Source organism: Danio rerio, chromosome 15 (genome assembly GCF_049306965.1).
Source record: "Danio rerio strain Tuebingen ecotype United States chromosome 15, GRCz12tu, whole genome shotgun sequence".
Taxonomy (NCBI): domain Eukaryota; kingdom Metazoa; phylum Chordata; class Actinopteri; order Cypriniformes; family Danionidae; genus Danio; species Danio rerio.
In genome coordinates, this window is record NC_133190.1 from 1,235,001 (window position 1) to 1,254,237 (window position 19,237).

At 39.1% G+C, this 19,237-nt stretch overlaps 2 protein-coding genes across 5 annotated transcripts in view; one reads left to right on the forward strand and one right to left on the reverse strand.

Moving 5' to 3' along the window:
• Window positions 1–19,142, forward strand: part of mfsd1 (major facilitator superfamily domain containing 1) — a 23,906-nt gene extending 4,764 nt beyond the window's left edge. Inside the window, 13 exon segments of one of the 4 annotated variants that reach the window (NM_001037426.2) lie at window positions 48–156; window positions 724–826; window positions 2,492–2,590; window positions 2,672–2,783; window positions 6,625–6,681; window positions 6,901–7,057; window positions 7,632–7,729; window positions 8,976–9,088; window positions 9,573–9,620; window positions 10,324–10,375; window positions 11,391–12,407; window positions 12,564–12,722; window positions 12,792–15,989. In NM_001037426.2, the coding sequence (NP_001032503.2) occupies window positions 48–156; window positions 724–826; window positions 2,492–2,590; window positions 2,672–2,783; window positions 6,625–6,681; window positions 6,901–7,057; window positions 7,632–7,729; window positions 8,976–9,088; window positions 9,573–9,620; window positions 10,324–10,375; window positions 11,391–11,394 (952 nt within the window). In that variant the 3' untranslated portion in view covers window positions 11,395–12,407; window positions 12,564–12,722; window positions 12,792–15,989. 4 annotated transcript variants of the gene reach the window in all.
• kpna4 (karyopherin alpha 4 (importin alpha 3)) overlaps window positions 17,979–19,237 on the reverse strand; it is a 408,827-nt gene continuing 407,568 nt past the window's right edge. Inside the window, exon 17 of the mRNA XM_068213472.2 lies at window positions 17,979–18,044. Within this exon, the coding sequence (XP_068069573.2) occupies window positions 18,009–18,044 (36 nt within the window). The 3' untranslated portion in view covers window positions 17,979–18,008. The remainder of the gene's footprint in view (window positions 18,045–19,237) is intronic.

The window sequence follows — 19,237 nt, forward strand, 5'->3', positions numbered from 1 at the left end:
GGGTTTCATTGTTTGTGTGTTGAGCGTTGATCATCTGCTGTGTTCAGGATCGGTGGCGAGTCCCTGGCTGTGGCTCAGAACACGTACGCGGTCAACTGGTTTAAAGGGAAAGAGCTCAACCTGGTGTTCGGCCTGCAGCTCAGCATGGCCAGACTGGTAAGCACTGTGTGTGTGTGTGTGTGTGTGTTACACAATTATGCTGCTTTATACAAGATGTAAAAGTGTCTCTAATGTCTCTAGTGTGTGTGTGTGTGAAGTTTCAGCTCAAAATAGCACACAAATAATGCTCTCCAGCTCTCTGAAACGGCCCCTTTGAGGCTTTGATCCTAACTGTGCTGTTTTGGTGACTGTCGCTTTAAATGCAAATGAGATTGTGCTCTTTTCAGAAGAGGGCGGAGCTACAGATGCCTGCGTGTCAGCATAGTGGCAGATTAAAAAACAAGACTAACGTCCTATGCTAATGAGGGAGAGATGGTCACTAGTGGGCGGGGCTTTCCCCTCTGATGACATCATACAAAGTGAGAATGTCAATCAAAGTGTTTCTGCAGACGGATTTCATCAAGTCTGATTATAAACAATGCAGTTAATGCATGATGACCATTAGAGGCTGGAGATATTCACACACTGCTGATACACAACTGGGCTTAAACCCCTTACGGAAGTGATTTTAGCATAATAGGTGCTCTTTAAATATGTCTTGTCTGTGTTTGCGTGTGTGTTCAGGGCAGCACGGTCAACATGAATGTGATTGGTTGGGTGTACGGCCGTATTCAGATGAGCATGGGCTCTGCAGGACCCACTACACTCGGGATAACACTCATGATCGGTGAGACCCCCAAATGTTACAGAATTTATATTATCAATGGTTAATGTTCATTTTTAGGATTTAAAGGCACAGTTCACCTAAAAATGATTGTTTACTTACTATGTACTCTCCCTCAAGTTTAGTAAATAATAGTAAGGAAATAAAAAATAAAATAAATAAATTAATTAATTAATTTAATCAAGAAAGTAAATAAATAAATTAAATGAATTAAAAAATGAATTAAGAAATTAAAGAAAATAAATAAATAAATTAATTAATTACAAAATTACATAAATTAATAAATGAAAGAAAATTAATTAATTAATTAAGAAATTAAATAAATAAATTAATTAAGAAACTAAAGAAATTAATTAAAGAAATTAAATAAATACATTTACAAATTAGGAAATTAAAGAAATAAATTAAAGAAATTAAATTAATTAATTAAGAATGTAAATAAAGAAATAAAAAGAAATCAAATCAATTAATTAGGAATTAATGAAATTAATGTAATTAATTAATAGAAAAAAAGTTAATAAATTAGGAAACTAATTAAGAAATTAAAAATAAATTAAAGAAATAAAATGAAAATTAAGAAATAAAAAATAAGAAATTAATTAAGAAATTAAGAAATAAATTAAGAATGTAAATAAAGAAATTAAAGAAATCAAATCAATTAAGAAATTAATTAAGAAATCAATAAAATAAATGAAATAAAATTAATTAAGAAATAAAAGATTAAGAAAATAATTAAGAAACAAAATAACAATTAAAGAAATAAAATAATTTACTTAATTAAGAAATTAAAGAAATAATAAAATTTAATAAATGAAACAAGTAAAGAAATTAATTAAATCAATTAAAGAATTTAAATAAAACAAATAAAGAAATCAAGAAATTAAAGAAATAAATTAAATTAAATAAATCAAATAAATAAAGAACTTAAATAGAAATGAAAGAAAATGAAAAAATAAATAAAATAAATAAATTAATTAAATAAATGTATCTAATTACATAAATTAAATTACAGTTCACATTAAATAAATAAAATAAAATTTATAAATATATAAATAAAATACTTTTAGTCTTATAGTGCACCTGTGGAGCTGTGAATGTAATCTGTGCAGTAATAAACACACACCAGCTGCTGTTACAGTCAGTCGTGTGCTCATGTTTCACTTCTGCTTTTACTTCTTCTGTCCGTGTCAAACTTCTGTCAGCTCAAGCACACACTAGTGTTTCTGTTCCTCTCTCATATTTCTGATTTAATGCCAGATAAGAGTGTTTCAATCCTCATGCTCAAACACATCACCCTGTTTTACACGATACAAGTATTCACAGGAGGGCGAAAACTTTTGACTTTTACTGTAAATGTGTTACACAAACTCCAGGTTATAAGTAAAGCACATTCTCACACACTGATATTTATCACCTTCAGAAGGTTTTTAATGGGATTTCAGCAGGTTTTTGTTGAATTATAATGATATATTACATTTATGTATGATTTTATGGAGGTGCTGGAGACTTGAGCAGAAATTATATTAATAAAAGGGTTTTAGGTAGGCCTGCACAATATATGGTTTCAGCATTGATGCTGCAACGTGTGCGTCTGCAACAGTCACATCACAGGATATGCAGTGTTGTGTCTAGTAATGTGCTGTCTGATGTGTGTGTGTTGATTCTCAGCGGCGTCCACGTGTCTCTTCTCTCTCATCTGCGCTCTGGTTTTGGGCTTTCTGGACAAACGGGCTGAGAGGATCCTCAATAAAGAGCAGGGCAAAACTGGTGAGATGATCAACACCGCGCACACACACATACACTAGAAGCTGGAGTTAAGAGTGTGCGTGTGTCTGTGTGTGCGCGCAGGTGAAGTCATCAAGCTGACGGACGTCAAGGACTTCTCGGTCTCCCTCTGGCTGATCTTCATCATCTGTGTGGCGTATTATGTGGCCATCTTCCCATTCATCGGACTGGGACAGTGAGTTTAGCAATGATCAGTGTGTGAAGGAATTAAAAACATGACATAATGCGTGACACGAAGAGAGAAGAGGAGGATGATGGTGGTAAATTATGATGATGAGGATGGTGATGATGATGGTGTTGGTGATGATAATAATAGTGGTAAAAGTGATGACTGTGATGATGACAATGGTGATGATAGTAGTGATGGTGATGGAAACTTTGGGGGTGATGATGATAACAATGATTACGATGGTGGCAATGATGGTTATGATGGTGGTAGTGATGATGGCGATGATGATGTTAATAGTAAAGACAGTGGTGATGGTGCTGATGATGGTGATTTCGATGATAGTGGTAGTGGTGATGATGATGATAGTGATTATGATGGTGATGATAGGGATTATAATGATAGTGAAGGTGATGATGATGATGATGGTGATTATGATGATAGTGGTGGTGATGGTGATGATGGTGGTGATAATGGTGATGATAGTGATTATGATGGTGATGATGGTGGTGATGATAGTGGTGGTGATGATGATGATAGTGATTATGATGGTGGTGATAATGGTGATGATGATGATAGTGATTATGATGGTGGTGATAATGGTGATGATGATGATAGTGATTATGATGGTGGTGATTATGGTGATGATGATGATAGTGATTATGATGGTGGTGATTATGGTGATGATGATGATAGTGATTATGATGGTGGTGATAATGGTGATGATGATGATAGTGATTATGATGGTGATGATGGTGGTGATAATGGTGATGATGATGATAGTGATTATGATGGTGATGATAGTGGTGGTGATGATGATAGTGATTATGATGGTGATGATGGTGGTGATAATGGTGATGATGATGATAGTGATTATGATGGTGATGATAGTGGTGGTGATGATGATAGTGATTATGATGGTGATGATGGTGATGATAGTGGTGGTGATGATGATAGTGATTATGATGGTGGTGATAATGGTGATGATGATGATAGTGATTATGATGGTGATGATGGTGGTGATAATGGTGATGATGATGATGATGATAGTGATTATGATGGTGATGATAGTGGTGGTGATGATGATAGTGATTATGATGGTGATGATGGTGGTGATAATGGTGATGATGATGATAGTGATTATGATGGTGATGATAGTGGTGGTGATGATGATAGTGATTATGATGGTGATGATGGTGGTGATAATGGTGATGATGATGATAGTGATTATGATGGTGATGATAGTGGTGGTGATGATGATAGTGATTATGATGGTGATGATGGTGGTGATAATGGTGATGATGATGATGATAGTGATTATGATGGTGATGATAGTGGTGGTGATGATGATAGTGATTATGATGGTGATGATAGTGGTGGTGATGATGATAGTGATTATGATGGTGATGATGGTGGTGATAATGGTGATGATGATGATGATAGTGATTATGATGGTGATGATAGTGGTGGTGATGATGATAGTGATTATGATGGTGATGATGGTGATGATAGTGGTGGTGATGATGATAGTGATTATGATGGTGGTGATAATGGTGATGATGATGATAGTGATTATGATGGTGATGATGGTGGTGATAATGGTGATGATGATGATGATAGTGATTATGATGGTGATGATAGTGGTGGTGATGATGATAGTGATTATGATGGTGATGATAGTGGTGGTGATGATGATAGTGATTATGATGGTGATGATGGTAATGATAATGGTGATGATGATGATAGTGATTATGATGGTGATGATAGTGGTGGTGATGATGATAGTGATTATGATGGTGATGATGGTGGTGATAATGGTGATGATGATGATAGTGATTATGATGGTGATGATAGTGGTGGTGATGATGATAGTGATTATGATGGTGATGATGGTGGTGATAATGGTGATGATGATGATAGTGATTATGATGGTGATGATAGTGGTGGTGATGATGATAGTGATTATGATGGTGATGATAGTGGTGGTGATGATGATGATAGTGATTATGATGGTGGTGATAATGGTGATGATGATGATAGTGATTATGATGGTGATGATGGTGGTGATAATGGTGATGATGATGATGATAGTGATTATGATGGTGATGATAGTGGTGGTGATGATGATAGTGATTATGATGGTGATGATGGTGGTGATAATGGTGATGATGATGATAGTGATTATGATGGTGATGATAGTGGTGGTGATGATGATAGTGATTATGATGGTGATGATGGTGGTGATAATGGTGATGATGATGATGATAGTGATTATGATGGTGATGATAGTGGTGGTGATGATGATAGTGATTATGATGGTGATGATGGTGGTGATAATGGTGATGATGATGATGATGATAGTGATTATGATGGTGATGATAGTGGTGGTGATGATGATAGTGATTATGATGGTGATGATAGTGGTGGTGATGATAATAGTGATTATGATGGTGATGATGGTGGTGGTAATGGTGATGATGATGATAGTGATTATGATGGTGATGATGGTGGTGATAATGGTGATGATGATAGTGATTATGATGGTGATGATGGTGGTGATAATGGTGATGATGATGATAGTGATTATGATGGTGATGATGATGATGATAGTGATTATGATGGTGGTGATAATGGTGATGATGATAGTGATTATGATGGTGATGATGGTGGTGATAATGGTGATGATGATGATAGTGATTATGATGGTGATGATGGTGGTGATAATGATGATGATGATGATAGTGATTATGATGGTGATGATGGTGGTGAAAATGATGATGATGGTGATGAGGATGATGATGATGATGATGATGATGATGATGATGATAGTGGTGCTGCTGCTGCTGATAATGGTGATGATGATGGTGATTATAATGATGATGGTGATGAGTGATTATTATGGTGATGATGATGATGGTGATAGTGATGATGGCGATGATGATAGTGATTATAATGATAGTGATGGTGATGTTAGGGGTACTGCTGCTGATGATGATGGGTATGATAGTGGTCATGATGATAGTGGTGATGATGATGATGATGATGGTGATTACAATAATGGTGGTAATGATAGTGATTATGATGGTGATAATGGTGATGGCGGTGATAGTGATTATGACGGTGATGTTGATAGTGATTATAATCATGGTGATAGTGATGATAGTGATGATAGTGGTGATGATGATGATGATGGTAGTGATGATAGGGATTTTGATATTGATGTTGGTAGTAAAGATTATGGTGATGGTGATTATGATGATGGTTATGATGGTGGTGATGATGATGATCAATTAATCAATCTTTTAATGATGGTGATGATAGGGGTGATGATGATGATGATGATGATGATAGTGAGGATAGTGATGGTGGTAGTGATGAGGATCATGATGATAGTGTTGTTGATGGTGATCTGGTGATGATCCTGATGATGATGGTGAGGATGATGCTCAATTAATCAAATTTTTAATGATGATTAGTGATGATGATAATGATGGTGATAATAGTGATGATGATGATGATGATAGCAATGATGGTAAGGGTTGTGGTGAGGATCAGAATGATGGTGGTGGTGATGATGATGGTAATGATAGTGATTATGATGCTGGTGATGATGATGATGATGATTTTGGTGATGATAGTGATGATGATGATGATGATGGTGATGATGATGGTGGTGGCGATGGTGATAGTGATGATGATGATGATGGTGGTGGCGATGGTGGTAGTGATGAGGATCATGATGGTGATGATGATGATCAATCATTCAACCAACTTTTTAATTATGGCAATAGTGATGATGATAGTGATGATGATGATGCATGAGTTTGAGTCAGGTTTGTTATTTTCACAGAGTTTTCTTCATTGAGAAGTTTGGCTTTACTCCTGTGCAGGCCAGAGCCATCAACAGGTACACACATACACACACACACACACACACAAACACACACAAATACACACAAATACACACAAATACACACAAATACACACAAATACACAAACAAACCGGTCAATGCCAAGTTAATAATGTAAATCTATACAGGTGTGAGTTTAGACATGTAAACATTTGAATGACACTTGAAACCTGTGTGTATGTGTGTGTGTGTGTGTGTGTGTGCGCGCGCTGCAGTGTGGTATACATCATCTCCGCCCCTGCATCTCCTCTGCTGGGCTTTTTGGTTGATAAAACAGGCAGGAACGTCATGTGGGTTATGCTGGCTGTCATCACCACACTGCTGTCCCACATGATGCTCGCCTTCACCTTCTGGAACCCCTGGATCGCCATGGTAAACTGCAGTGACATCATCAATCGCATCAGCAGCAAGCTCTATGAGCGACAGTATTCATCTACAACTCCACATCTGTAATCCTCTTAGTCTATGCTGAGGTGACATTCAGCAGCTCAAACACTAATGCGTAATGGACAGACTGCTGCTTCTCACGCAAGGCTGCTAATGAGGGAGAGATGGTCACTAGTGGGCGGGGCTTTCCCCCTCTGATGACATCATACAAAGGGAGAATGTCAATCAAAGTGTTTCTGCAGACTGATTTCATCAAGTCTGACTATAAACAATACAGTTAATACATGATGATCATTAGAGGCTGGAGATATTCACACACTGCTGACACACAACTGTGTTTAAACCCCTTATAGAAGGGATTTTAGCATAATAGGTGCCCTTTAAAAAGATAGTTCACCCCAAAATTAAGCATTTCTCATCGTTTACTCAAATTTCTGAGTTGAAATTGGACTTTAAATTAAAGTTAGTCCTCATTGTAGCTACGTACCTTTGTTTATGACTTGTAGTGTTCTTGTACAAAGCATAACTGTGGTCTGGTTAATGTGATTGCGTTTGTCAGTCTCTCCTAGGTGTGTCTTACTCTCTGCTGGCCTGCGCTCTGTGGCCCATGGTGGCGTTTGTGGTGCCGGAGCATCAGCTGGGGACGGCCTACGGATTGTGAGTGATCTGATGCACCCAATTAAATGATGTACGCTAAGTCTGAACGATAAATGGCACACGATTGTCTTGCACATTAAGGCAAGCTCACGCCAACCACAATAACTAATGAAGGTAAAGTTGTTGAAGAATAGCAGAGTTCACAGCACAATAAAGATGCAGAGGAACGATATCGTCACTTTCAGGAGGATTTTTATCAGCAGATGAAGATTAAAACACCCGATACCCAATCAGAATGCAGAGAAAATGAAGGCATTATTTAAAGCTACAGACTGAGGATGTTTAGCCCTCCTTAACAAGATTAGTTAAAGATCATGACTATAGTGGAAACAATTGGTTCTAGCATGGGAAATAATGATGTATGGCAGTTATGAAAGTCATGCTGGGAAATCAAAATGTACATATAAAAGTAGTGCAGGAAGCCTTTCAGTGTGTTTGTGTTGAAAATACAGGAGAGCTGACTTCGCTTGCTGGATTCACAGTCAATTAGATTGATTACATGAGCTGGATTCACTGGTCAGATGCGCTAGCAGCACACCGAGGACACCTGCTGGTGACAAGGCATAATGCAGAATCTAATAATGAACAGATCATTATCGTTCGTCTGTGTGGACACAAATATTCATCCATTCATTAATTTTATTTTCAGCTTAGTCCCTTTATTAACCAGGGGTCACCACAGCAGAATGAACCGCCAAATTCCAGCACGTTTTACACAGCGGATGCCCTTCCAGCCACAACCCGTCACTAGAAACATCCATACACACTCATTCACACACACTACAGACAATTTAGCCTACTCAATTCACCTGTACCGCATGTGTTTGGACTTTTGGTGGAAACCGGAGCACCAGGGGGAAACCCTCTCAAACACGAGGAGAACATGCAAACTCCACACGGAAACGCCCACTGATTCAGCTAAAGCTCGAACCATTGACCTTCTTGCTGTGAGGCGGTAGTGCTACCCACTGCGCCACCGTGACGCCCACAAATATATTTATCCTTCTGTTGTGCTTGATGTAATCTGTTTGATTCGATTGATTACATGAGCTGCATTCACTGGTCAGATGAGTCACTGAGGACACCTGCTGGATACAGGAGATAATGCAGAATCAAAAGCATCGTCTAAACATAAACAGATCATTATCGTTCATCAATACGAATATATATATATATATATATATATCTTCATCATTATTGTGCGTGGTGTGAACGGGCCTTAACTCCGCTCTGACCTGTTGTCCAGCATGCAGTCCATCCAGAATCTGGGTCTGGCCGTGATGTCCATCGCTGCCGGGAGTATACTGGACATCAGAGGATATCTCTTCCTGGAGGTCTTCTTCATCGCCTGCCTGTGCAGTGAGTAAACACACGGGGTCTTGGCGTGTTTTATCACTCACAGGGTTACATAGGCTTAAGCAGGGAAGCCTACACTGTGTTTACCTGGTGCCATGAGCTGAAGCCTAGGAGGACACTTAAGCATATTACTCTTAAAGAGATTATGATGTTGTTTGATGCCTAATATGCTTTTAATTGATTCAATTAAACTGAACTGAATGATGTTAAAGTGATGTTTACACCCCATCTACACTGAAATCATGGAGGATTGTAGTCTACAGCATGTTGTTGCAATGTTTACAGTACTGAACCTATACTTCTGGGTTTCTCCTCACCGCAGCCTCGCTTTCGTTTTTGAAAATGGCAGGCAAATAAGCGAGTTGCTGTTTTGTCAAATGTTTCATGAGCCTTTGAATTAACAGTCGCTTGCCGCTCTGTGTCATTGGTAGTGTAAATGAGGCTTTATATTGCAAGTAAGTGTGTGTATGTGTGTCTCCTGTTTCAGTGGCTCTGCTGGCAGTGGTCTTGCTGTATCTCTTCGATTATTACAAAGGTAACGTCTGTAACTAAACTAGACCTGTGGAAACTGGACTGAAGCACTTTCAATTTACTAGAAATTACAATTACACCAGAACTTCACACACAGCTGAAGTCAGCATTATTCTCCCTCCTGTGAGTTTTTCTTTCTTCTTCAAATATTCCCCAAATGATGTTGAGCAGATTCAGGAATTGTTCACAGTATTTCCTCTAATATTTGTTCTTCTGGAGAAAGTCTTATTTGTTTTATTTCAGATAGAATAAAGCAGTTTTTAATAATTTTAAAGCCATATTAGGGTCAATATTATTCGCCCCTTCAGCAATATTAGTGTTGGATTGTCTCCAGAACAAACCACTGTTATACAATGACTTGCCTAATTACCCTAACTTTACCCTAATTACCCTAGTGAAGCCTTTACATGTCACTTTAAGCTGAACACTAGTGTCTTGAAGAATATCTAGTCTAATATTATGTGCTGTCATCATGACAGAGAGAAAATAAATCAGTTATTAGAGATGAGTTATTAAAACTATTATGATTAGAAATGTGCTGAAGAAATCTGCAGAAAAGGGGGGAAAAATATACAGGAGGGCGAATAATTCAGACTTTAGCTGTATGTGAAGCTGCTTTGACACAATCTACATGGTAAAAAACACTATATAAATCAAATTGAATTGAATATTGAGCTGTTCTTCACGCACTTCTCTCTTGTGTACAGAGGGAGGACTGAACCTGTCAGCCGCCACACGATCCAAAAGAGCCAAACCTGAGTGAGTTCTGTAGAAAACGCACACACAGCACATCTGCACACATCAACAACTGATATGTGTTCATATTTCAGTCTCTTTGTTCATAGTTAAGTTCATTCATAAACTAATTAGAAAACGAGTGCTATACTGCATTCTGATTGGTCAGCCGTGTCAATTCAAGGTATTTTATTCCCAGAAAACAACCGCTGAATAACACAGACTTATCCAGGAACTGAGAAGCAACTTGACCATCAGTAAATACATTCACATATGCTTGTCAGTCACGCTGCTGTTTTTGACTGTTTGATGCCGTCTAGTGTTTAAATAATGCGCTGGTTAGTGTATACTCCATCAGCTGTTTTATTTTTGTCAGCATTTAGTAAATAATTAATAAACTATTACAGATCAGCTTTTTCTAATTCAATTTTTTAACAAGTAGCTGAGTACTAAGCAGGATAATGTACATGCAGGAGGTTGTTATCGCAGAATAAAGACAGACAGGTTTATCAGCAGCCCGCTGTGAGGTGCAACACTGTTGTACAAGACTGAAGGCTTTATTCTGAGAAAACAACCATCCGAATTAACTGGCTACTTGCCACAAAACATAAAAAAATAGACTCACAATATTGTTTTGAGCTGTAATAGTTTATTAATCCTTTAATTTAATGCAAAGCAATCAGAAAATAAATCAACTGAATGGAGTATATGCTAACCTGTGCATTATTTAGACACTAGATGGCGCCAAACAGTCAAACACAGTTAAAAATGTGGATGAAAGTATATGGAGGTGAATGCATTCACTGACAATCAAGGTGATTTTCAGTTCCCGGATGAGTCTGTGTTATTTAGCGGTTGTTATCTAGGAATAACAGACCTTGCGTAGTCACAAATGACTATGCAAATTCATACAGCCGCGTATTGATCTGTGAAAACAACCTCCTGGATGTGCTTTATTCATTACTAAACGTACATGCTGAGTGACTGATGTTTTTTTTCGCCACCGAAACGCAGCTAACGTTGTTGACGTGTGTTTCAGGTGATCGCTCTCTCCTTCTCTGGTTTTCTGTCCTTCACTTGGGCCTTTCTGCACTGAACTCTTTCAGACACGTCACTGAGCGTTTCAGATCGGCATCAAACTCCCACAATCCTTCACTTCAGCAGCTCTCCTGTGAACTAAACTCCACACAACAGCCGGACGGTCACAAAAACACACTGCACAAGTTTTTGTGACTTTATTTCACCTCTTAAACACAGTTGTGGTAGTCCGGAGAGAGCAAAAACATGCATCGTTTTAATTTTAAAGAATTTAATCTACTATTTTAACTTTTTAATGCATTACCATGTACGCTGCAAAAAAGCGATGAGTTTTTGTCTTGTTTTTACTCCAAATATCTAAAAACTTTCAAGTTTAGAAGCATTTTCTAGACATGCAGCGAGTATTGTCTTGTTTTCAGAAATAATGAGTCAAAATTAAGTGGGTTTTTCCTTAAAACAAGCAAAATAGTCTGACAACGTCATCTAATTTTTCCTTTTGAAATAAGATTATTTTTCTTACCCCAGGGTGTCCGCTGGGTCTAAAAAACTCTTAAATTTAGGCTTTTAAAAATCCTAGATACACATAAATATAGTGTTAAACCAATTAAACAGGTCTTAATTTCAAAAGCTGTCCAGGTATTGCACAGAAGTGTTTATTTCACAACAGCTGTAAGACAATATACAGCATTTAAAAAATGTATAAAATTATAATAATTCCTGATCAGGAAAAGAAAACTGAAAACAATTCATCATGAGTATAACAGCAATATATCCCTTTACATGATCTTCTTTTTACACTCAAACCATTTACAGAAGTGTGAGTGGACGTAATATGTATAAATAGGCATGAAATGAAGGTTTTCTGACAGAAATGCATTAGTTTGTATAGACGAATTGCCAACCTAAGTCACACGGGGCCGTTGAGAGACCGGTTGCAGTAGCAAACATGTGGTGATGTGTGGTAGGATGCCAAATTCAGACACATTACTGGTGTTTGATTGCAGCAATGATTCAGCAGAAACAGCTAAACATGCTGAATTAAACTGTGGACACTGAATGCTCAGAATGAAAGGTGAAAGTGTAAGTTATTAAGGTAAAGTTGGTTTTATATTCACACATTCATTCAGTGACAACTTGTGACCCACTCCCTGTATTGTTTACCTCGGCACTTTGAATGTTTATAATAAGCTGCAAGTGTGACTTGAAAACAACATGAACACCGTTTATGACCGTGAACAGTGTTGTACTTTGATAGCCATTGGCTGCTTATAAGATTTCAGTGTTTAGAGTTTGCAAATAATACTTTAATGAAATTATATTAGTAAGAAGAAAGTTTAACTGATACCATTAATCGGTTACAAACACACCCTTTAGGTTAATTGATTACTTTGAGCATCCCTACTCAGAATGAAATGTAAACGTTTGTGTTCACATACCCTGCTGTACAGCTGCAGTTGGCTGTCAGAATGCAGTAGTTCTGCTTGTTGGTGATCACCCAGGCCTTGTACGGCTCCGTCTTCTTTCCTTGTCTTTGGCTAGGCAGAATCTCAGTTTTTATCTCTACATAGTGTTGAATGTGGTCATCATGGAGGATTATTTCTGCACATGACCACACAGAACAACATTGTTGACATCCAAAGACTTGTAGGCCTTTAACTTCCCTCTTGTAAGATCACGTGGAGTTTCAGTAAGAGAGTTGTATATTTGGGGCTGGATGCTCGGACAATTCGTCTTCTCCAATATCCATTGGGAGGGTGCTATCGCAGATGGGACTATCAGACGAACGCCGCTCACTGTAACATTAATTTTGCTGAATCACTGTGCTTATCACTGGGTGATGAGCTGTTATAATACACTGAAAGCATTAGGTAAATAATATATACAATATGTCATCAATATAACTTATCTCTAATACAACTTTGTACCGCATCGGACGTCATTCCTTCGCTGTAAATGCTAGCGCTCCCAATTTTTTTCTGCCACCTCCCTGCGCGTGCATCCTGAATGTCTACAAACATGGTCTTTTTAAAGTTTTTAAAATTACTTAAAAACTTTAGTTTCATAAGTGCATACAATATATTAATAATAATAGACACTTTGCATGTTTATCAGGGAGTGCATAACTCGATATGTGCAGTATGTCCATTTAAATCTCTCCATTTCGCTGTGATGGCTGTGCTGTGTTTGACTGGCAAAAGCTTTTAGATTTCTACATGTTTAAATGTGAAATTGTTACCTGCAAGTCTAAAATCTCTTTCATATTGGTCTTAAAAGGGTCTTAAAAAGACGTACATTTGACTTGGTGAAACCTTGTACAATGTTGGCAGACTATTTTGCGTGTTTTAAGGAAAATCTTACTTAATTTTGACTCATTATTTCTGAAATCGAGACTACTTGTTGCTTATTTTATATATATTTGGAATAGAAACAAGATGAAAACTCTGTGTAAGATGAGCATTTGTTTGCAGTGTGATACACACTATATTACACAGTAATGCAACGCTTATAAATTGAATATGATTTTAAGAAGGAATGAATGTTTGTTATTTTAATAATCGTGTTGATGTAGTAATGGATTAAATGTGTTTGATTGGGATGAACGTAACGTCACAAGATTGTTTTGCCATCTTCATTTTGATGGTCTCACAAAACATTGATTGATAATTATGGAACAAAATCAATGCCAAAAATATTGAAATTGAAAGCTTGTCGAATAGCACAAACTCACAAAAATAACACATTGAATTAGCAACTGCTTGCGTTTTAATGACTTGGATTGCCAGGGTTTGTGATTTTAGGTCCTGACATTTAACATTTAGCAGTAGTGACCATCAAAGTAAAGTGATAATGATTTCTTGTGTTGTTATTGTTGAATGGGACGAAGGACATTTCTTCATCGCTGTCTCAGGGAAACATCCAGAAGCTCATACTAGTGTTTGACCGAAACTCCTTTAGCACTTTAAGTGTGTGTGTGTGTGTGCATGTCTGAGAGTCTGCATCATCATTCCACATCATCCTGATCCAGTCTTTGCCTTACTTTTATTACTGATGGATTTTTAATCAGATTCTATTGTTTTGCACAGTAACACAAGTGTTGGGTTGCACTTGATTTGAAGGGAGTGTTCATAAGGCCCCTTTGTAATTCATAAGTCAGGACACCTTTATAATTATGACATGAGAGGTCTGTTGAATGAGGATGTATCCATGTCTTCTGGTAAGCTGGGTTATTAAGGTGGCATTGCTTGAGATGTCTTTGTTATGACGACTTGACATCACCACTGCAACATTCATTCATTTTTTTTCCGGCTTAGTCCCTTTATTAATCTGGGGTCGCCACAGTGGAATGAACCGCCAGCGTATCGATGTTAGGTGTTGCTGAACTGCATTGTAGATACGTCGGCGCCGCTTCAGTGGAGTTGCTGGCTGCAGACGTTGGGACTTTCTCAACTTTTTAAGCGCCTACGGAAGCGTCAGCCAATCAGATCGCTGTATGCAAATACACCAGCTCAGACAGTAGCCGATTGCAGACTAATTTCATTGGCTGACGCTGCTATGACGATCACGTCAGCCCCAACTTCAGTTATGCCCTCTGTCAAGCGCTGACGCTGAAGCTTCGTGTGAATCGGGCGTAAAGTAAGAGTAAATCCTCTTCTGGGTGACGGTCCCTTTAAATTGAACACATTAAATTCAGCTTGTCTGCACTAAAAGAAGGCGGCACGGTGGCTCACTGTGGCCTCGCAGCAAGAAGGTCGCTGGTTCCAGCCTCGGCTGCGTCAGTTGGCGTTTCTGTGTGGAGTTTGCATGTTCTCCCCATGTTGGCGTGGGCTTCCTCCGGGTGCTCCGGTTTCCCCCACAGCCCAAACACATGCGCTATAGGGGAATTAATAAACCAAATTGCTGTAGCATATGAGTGTGTGTGTAAATGTAAGTGTATGGGTGTTTCCCAGTACTGGGTTGCAGTTGGAAGGGCATCCGCTGTGTAAAACATATGCTGGAATAGTTGGCAGTGCATTCCGCTGTGGCGATCGCTGATGAATAAAGGGACTAAGCTGAAGGAAAATGAACGAATGTTGAGCATGTTTCTGAATATTCAATGTTCTGAGGTCAGCCTTTAATGTGTTTATATGGGAACCGAGAGTCTTTGTGTATTTGCGCGGGTACAGTGTGATATGAACAGACACTAACCAGTGTTTGTTTGACTTTTTGTTTACTGATTTACCTTCATATATATGACTCTGAACATTTCTGGCGGGATCCATGTCTAGATTCATATTTGTGTATATTTCTGCATGATTAAGTCTCTGTCTCACTGCTCAGCCTGTATATGACATGGATGTTTGGGTCTGGTTTCTATAAGCGTGTAGCGTTAGCATTAGCATGACGAGACTGCATCGCAGCACAAATGAAGAGTATTGATCCACAGCAACAACAACTGACTTCTGCTTTCGTTGACACACACACTCAACTGTGTGATTTTACTGACTTGTGGACACTGATTTAAGCTGATTTGATTTCTTTAGACTTGTATAGTCTATGGGTGTGGGTGCAGCGCAGGGTAAAAATGAATAATAAAAATAGCGCAAAGCTATTTTCGATTTGAGTGTGTGTGAGAGTGAGTTCCTTGCTTGCGTATGTGGGGAAAGTGGGTCTCTCTGTGTGTGTGTGTGTGTGTGTGTGTGTGTGTGTGTGTGTGTGTGTGTGTGTGTGTGTGTGTGTGTGTGTGTGTGTGTGTGTGTGTGTGTGTGTGTGTGTGTACAGTTCGATCCTTAAATATTGAGACATCAACACAATTCGAACAGTTTTGGCTCCACACATCAACACAGTTGGTTTAAAATGAAATGACTTCACCTGCAGACTGTCAGCTTTAATTTGAGGGTGTTTACATCAAAATCAGGTGAACGCTGTAGGAATTACAACAGTTTGCATATTTGCCTCCCACTTGTAAAGGGACCAAAAGTAATCGGACAGAATTCATTCATTCATTTTCTGCCGCTTTTCCGGGGTCGCGGGGGCAGCAGTCTTAGAACCCCAGACCTCCCTCTGGGGATCCTCCAGGGGATCCCAAGGCGTTCACAGGACAGCCGAGAGACATAGTCCCTCCAGCGTGTCCTGGGTCTTCCCCGAGGCCTCCTCCCAGTGGGACATGCCTGGAACACCTTCCTAGGTAGGCATCCAGGTAATTGGACAGACTAATGATCATAAATCAAACTTCACTTTTTAATACTTGATTGCAAATCCTTTGTAGTCAATTACAGCCTGAAGTCTGGAACTCAAGAGACATCAGCCGACACTGGGTTTCATTCCTGATGGCGCTCTGCCAGGCCTCTACATCAACTCTTCAGTTCCTGCTGGTTCTTGGGGCATTTTCCCTTCAGTTTTGTCTTCAGCGAGTGAAATGGGGTTCAGGTCAGGTGATTGCCTTGGCCATTGCATAGCCTCTTTGGTTTTGGGTCATTCTCCATCTGCACTGTGAAGCTCTGTCCAATGAGTTCTGAAGCATTTGCCTGAATATGAGCAGAGCATATTCCCTGAGACCCTTCAGAATTCATCCTGCTGCTTCGGTCAGCATCACATCATCAATAAACACAGGAGAAGCCGTTCCATTGACAGCCACACATGCCCACGCCATGTCACTACCAACACCACGCTTCACTGCTGAGGATCATGAGCAGCTCCTTCTCCACACTCTTCTCTTCCCATCACTCCGGTACAAGTTGATCTTGGCCTCACCTGTGCAGAGGAGGTTGATCCAGCACTCTGAAGACTTTTCTAGCACTCTAATCTGGCCGTCCTGTGTTTGAGGCTCACCAATGGTTTACATTTTGTGGTGAACGCTCTGGTGTAGTCTTCCCTTGATTGATAACACACACCTGCCTCCTGGAGATTGTTCCTAAGCTGGTCAACTGTTGTCAAGGGTGTTTTCTTCAGCAGGGAGAGAGTTCTTCAGATGTTTCCATGGTCTTCCAGGTCTTTTGGTGTTGCAGAGCTAACCGGTGCGCTCTTTATGTTTAAGAATGCTCCACGCAGTGGTTCTGGCCACTCCTAATGTTTCTGCTTTCTCTCTGATGGGGTTGTTTCATTTCTTCAGCCTAATGATGGCTTGCTTGACTGATAGTGACAGCTCTTTGGATCTCATCTTTAGAGTTGACTAACAGATTCCAAATGCTAACAGAACACTTGAGATGAACCCTGGAGCTTTGATCTGCTTATTGTAATTGGGATAATGAAGGATTAACACACACCTGGCCATGGAAAAGCTGAGAAGCCAATTGTCCAATTACTTTTGGTCCCTTTACAAGTGGGAGGCACATATGCAAACTGTTGTAATTCCTACAGCGTTCACCTGATTTGGATGTAAACACCCTGAAATTAAAGCTGACAGTCTGCAGGTAAAGCACATCATTTCAAATCCATTGTGTTGCTGTATAGAGTCAAAAATGATTGAATTCTGTCGATGTCCAAATGTTTATGGACATCACTGTGTATATATATTTGTGTGTGTGAGAGAGAGAGAGTGTGTGTGTCGGTGCACGAGTGAGTGAGTCTTTGCATGTTTGTGAGTTTGTGTGCGTGTCCGTTCATCTGTGAGTGTGTTAAATGTGCAGTTGTGATGTGTGTGTCAGGGATGTGCAGCGTCTGCGTGCTCCTCGTCAATCTGTGGTTGATCAAGATCATCTGAAGCCTCTCTCTCCGTTCGGGGTCAGAAACCGCTACCTGTCCAGACTGGGGGTGCAGGTAAACACACACACACACACGCACATATACAGCTGAAGTCTGAATTATTCGCTCTGCTGTATATGTCCCCCTTAATTTCTGTTTCTGAGCGCTTTCTTCAACTTATCTCTAATAACTGATTTAGTTTCTCTTTGTCATGATGACAGTAAATAATATTAGACTAGATATTCTTCAAGACACTAGTGTTCAGCTTAAAGTGACATGTAAAGGCTTCACTAGGGTAATTAGGGTAAAGTTAGGGTAATTAGGCAAGTCATTGTATAACAGTGGTTTGTTCTGGAGACAATCCAACACTAATATTGCTGAAGGGGCGAATAATATTGACCTTAAAATGGCTTTAAAACTAATCAAAACTGCTTTTTTTCTAGCCCAAATAAAACAAATCAGACTTTCTCCAGAAGAACAAATATTAGAGGAAATACTGTGAACAATTCCTGAATCTGTTCAACCTCATTTGGGAAATATTGGGAAAATAAAAAAATCGCAGGAGGGCAAATAATGCTGACTTTAACTATATACACTTACCGGCCACTTTATTAGGTACACACTGGCACCGGGTTGGACCCCTTTTGCCCTCAGACCTGTCACAATCTCACACTGTTGATGTCAGTTTGAGCCTTCAGAAACAATATTCCAAGCCCCGCCCCTTTCACTGTTAGTGTGCTCTGAGGGAATGATGAGGAAAAATAAAGCCCCGCCCCCTACTCAATATTCAGTTTCAGCTGGAAGCACGTCAACAAACTCAAAAGGTCAAAATGTCTTAGAAACTTCTGTTTAATGCAGGCTTGTGTGTTATGATGCAGATCTTTTCTTTGAGGTGTTGTTTTCCTGTGTCTGTGTGTCTGCATGTGTGTGTGTGTGTGTGTGTGTGTTGACAGATGCCGGGTCACTGCTGTCCTCATCTGTCTTCATTGGCCTACAGGAGTGTCCTGAAATGAGCTTGACGCTTCATAACCTGACCGCTAATGCTGGCTGAAATCTGAATATTTATATTAATAAATGTTTATTTTTGCACTAATTTGGAGGCTTTTCTTTGATTTAAAGTAGAAAAAAAGCTGTGTTTAGTCTATTCAGAGTTATAGACACACTGAGAGATGCTACGGACGCTTCAGT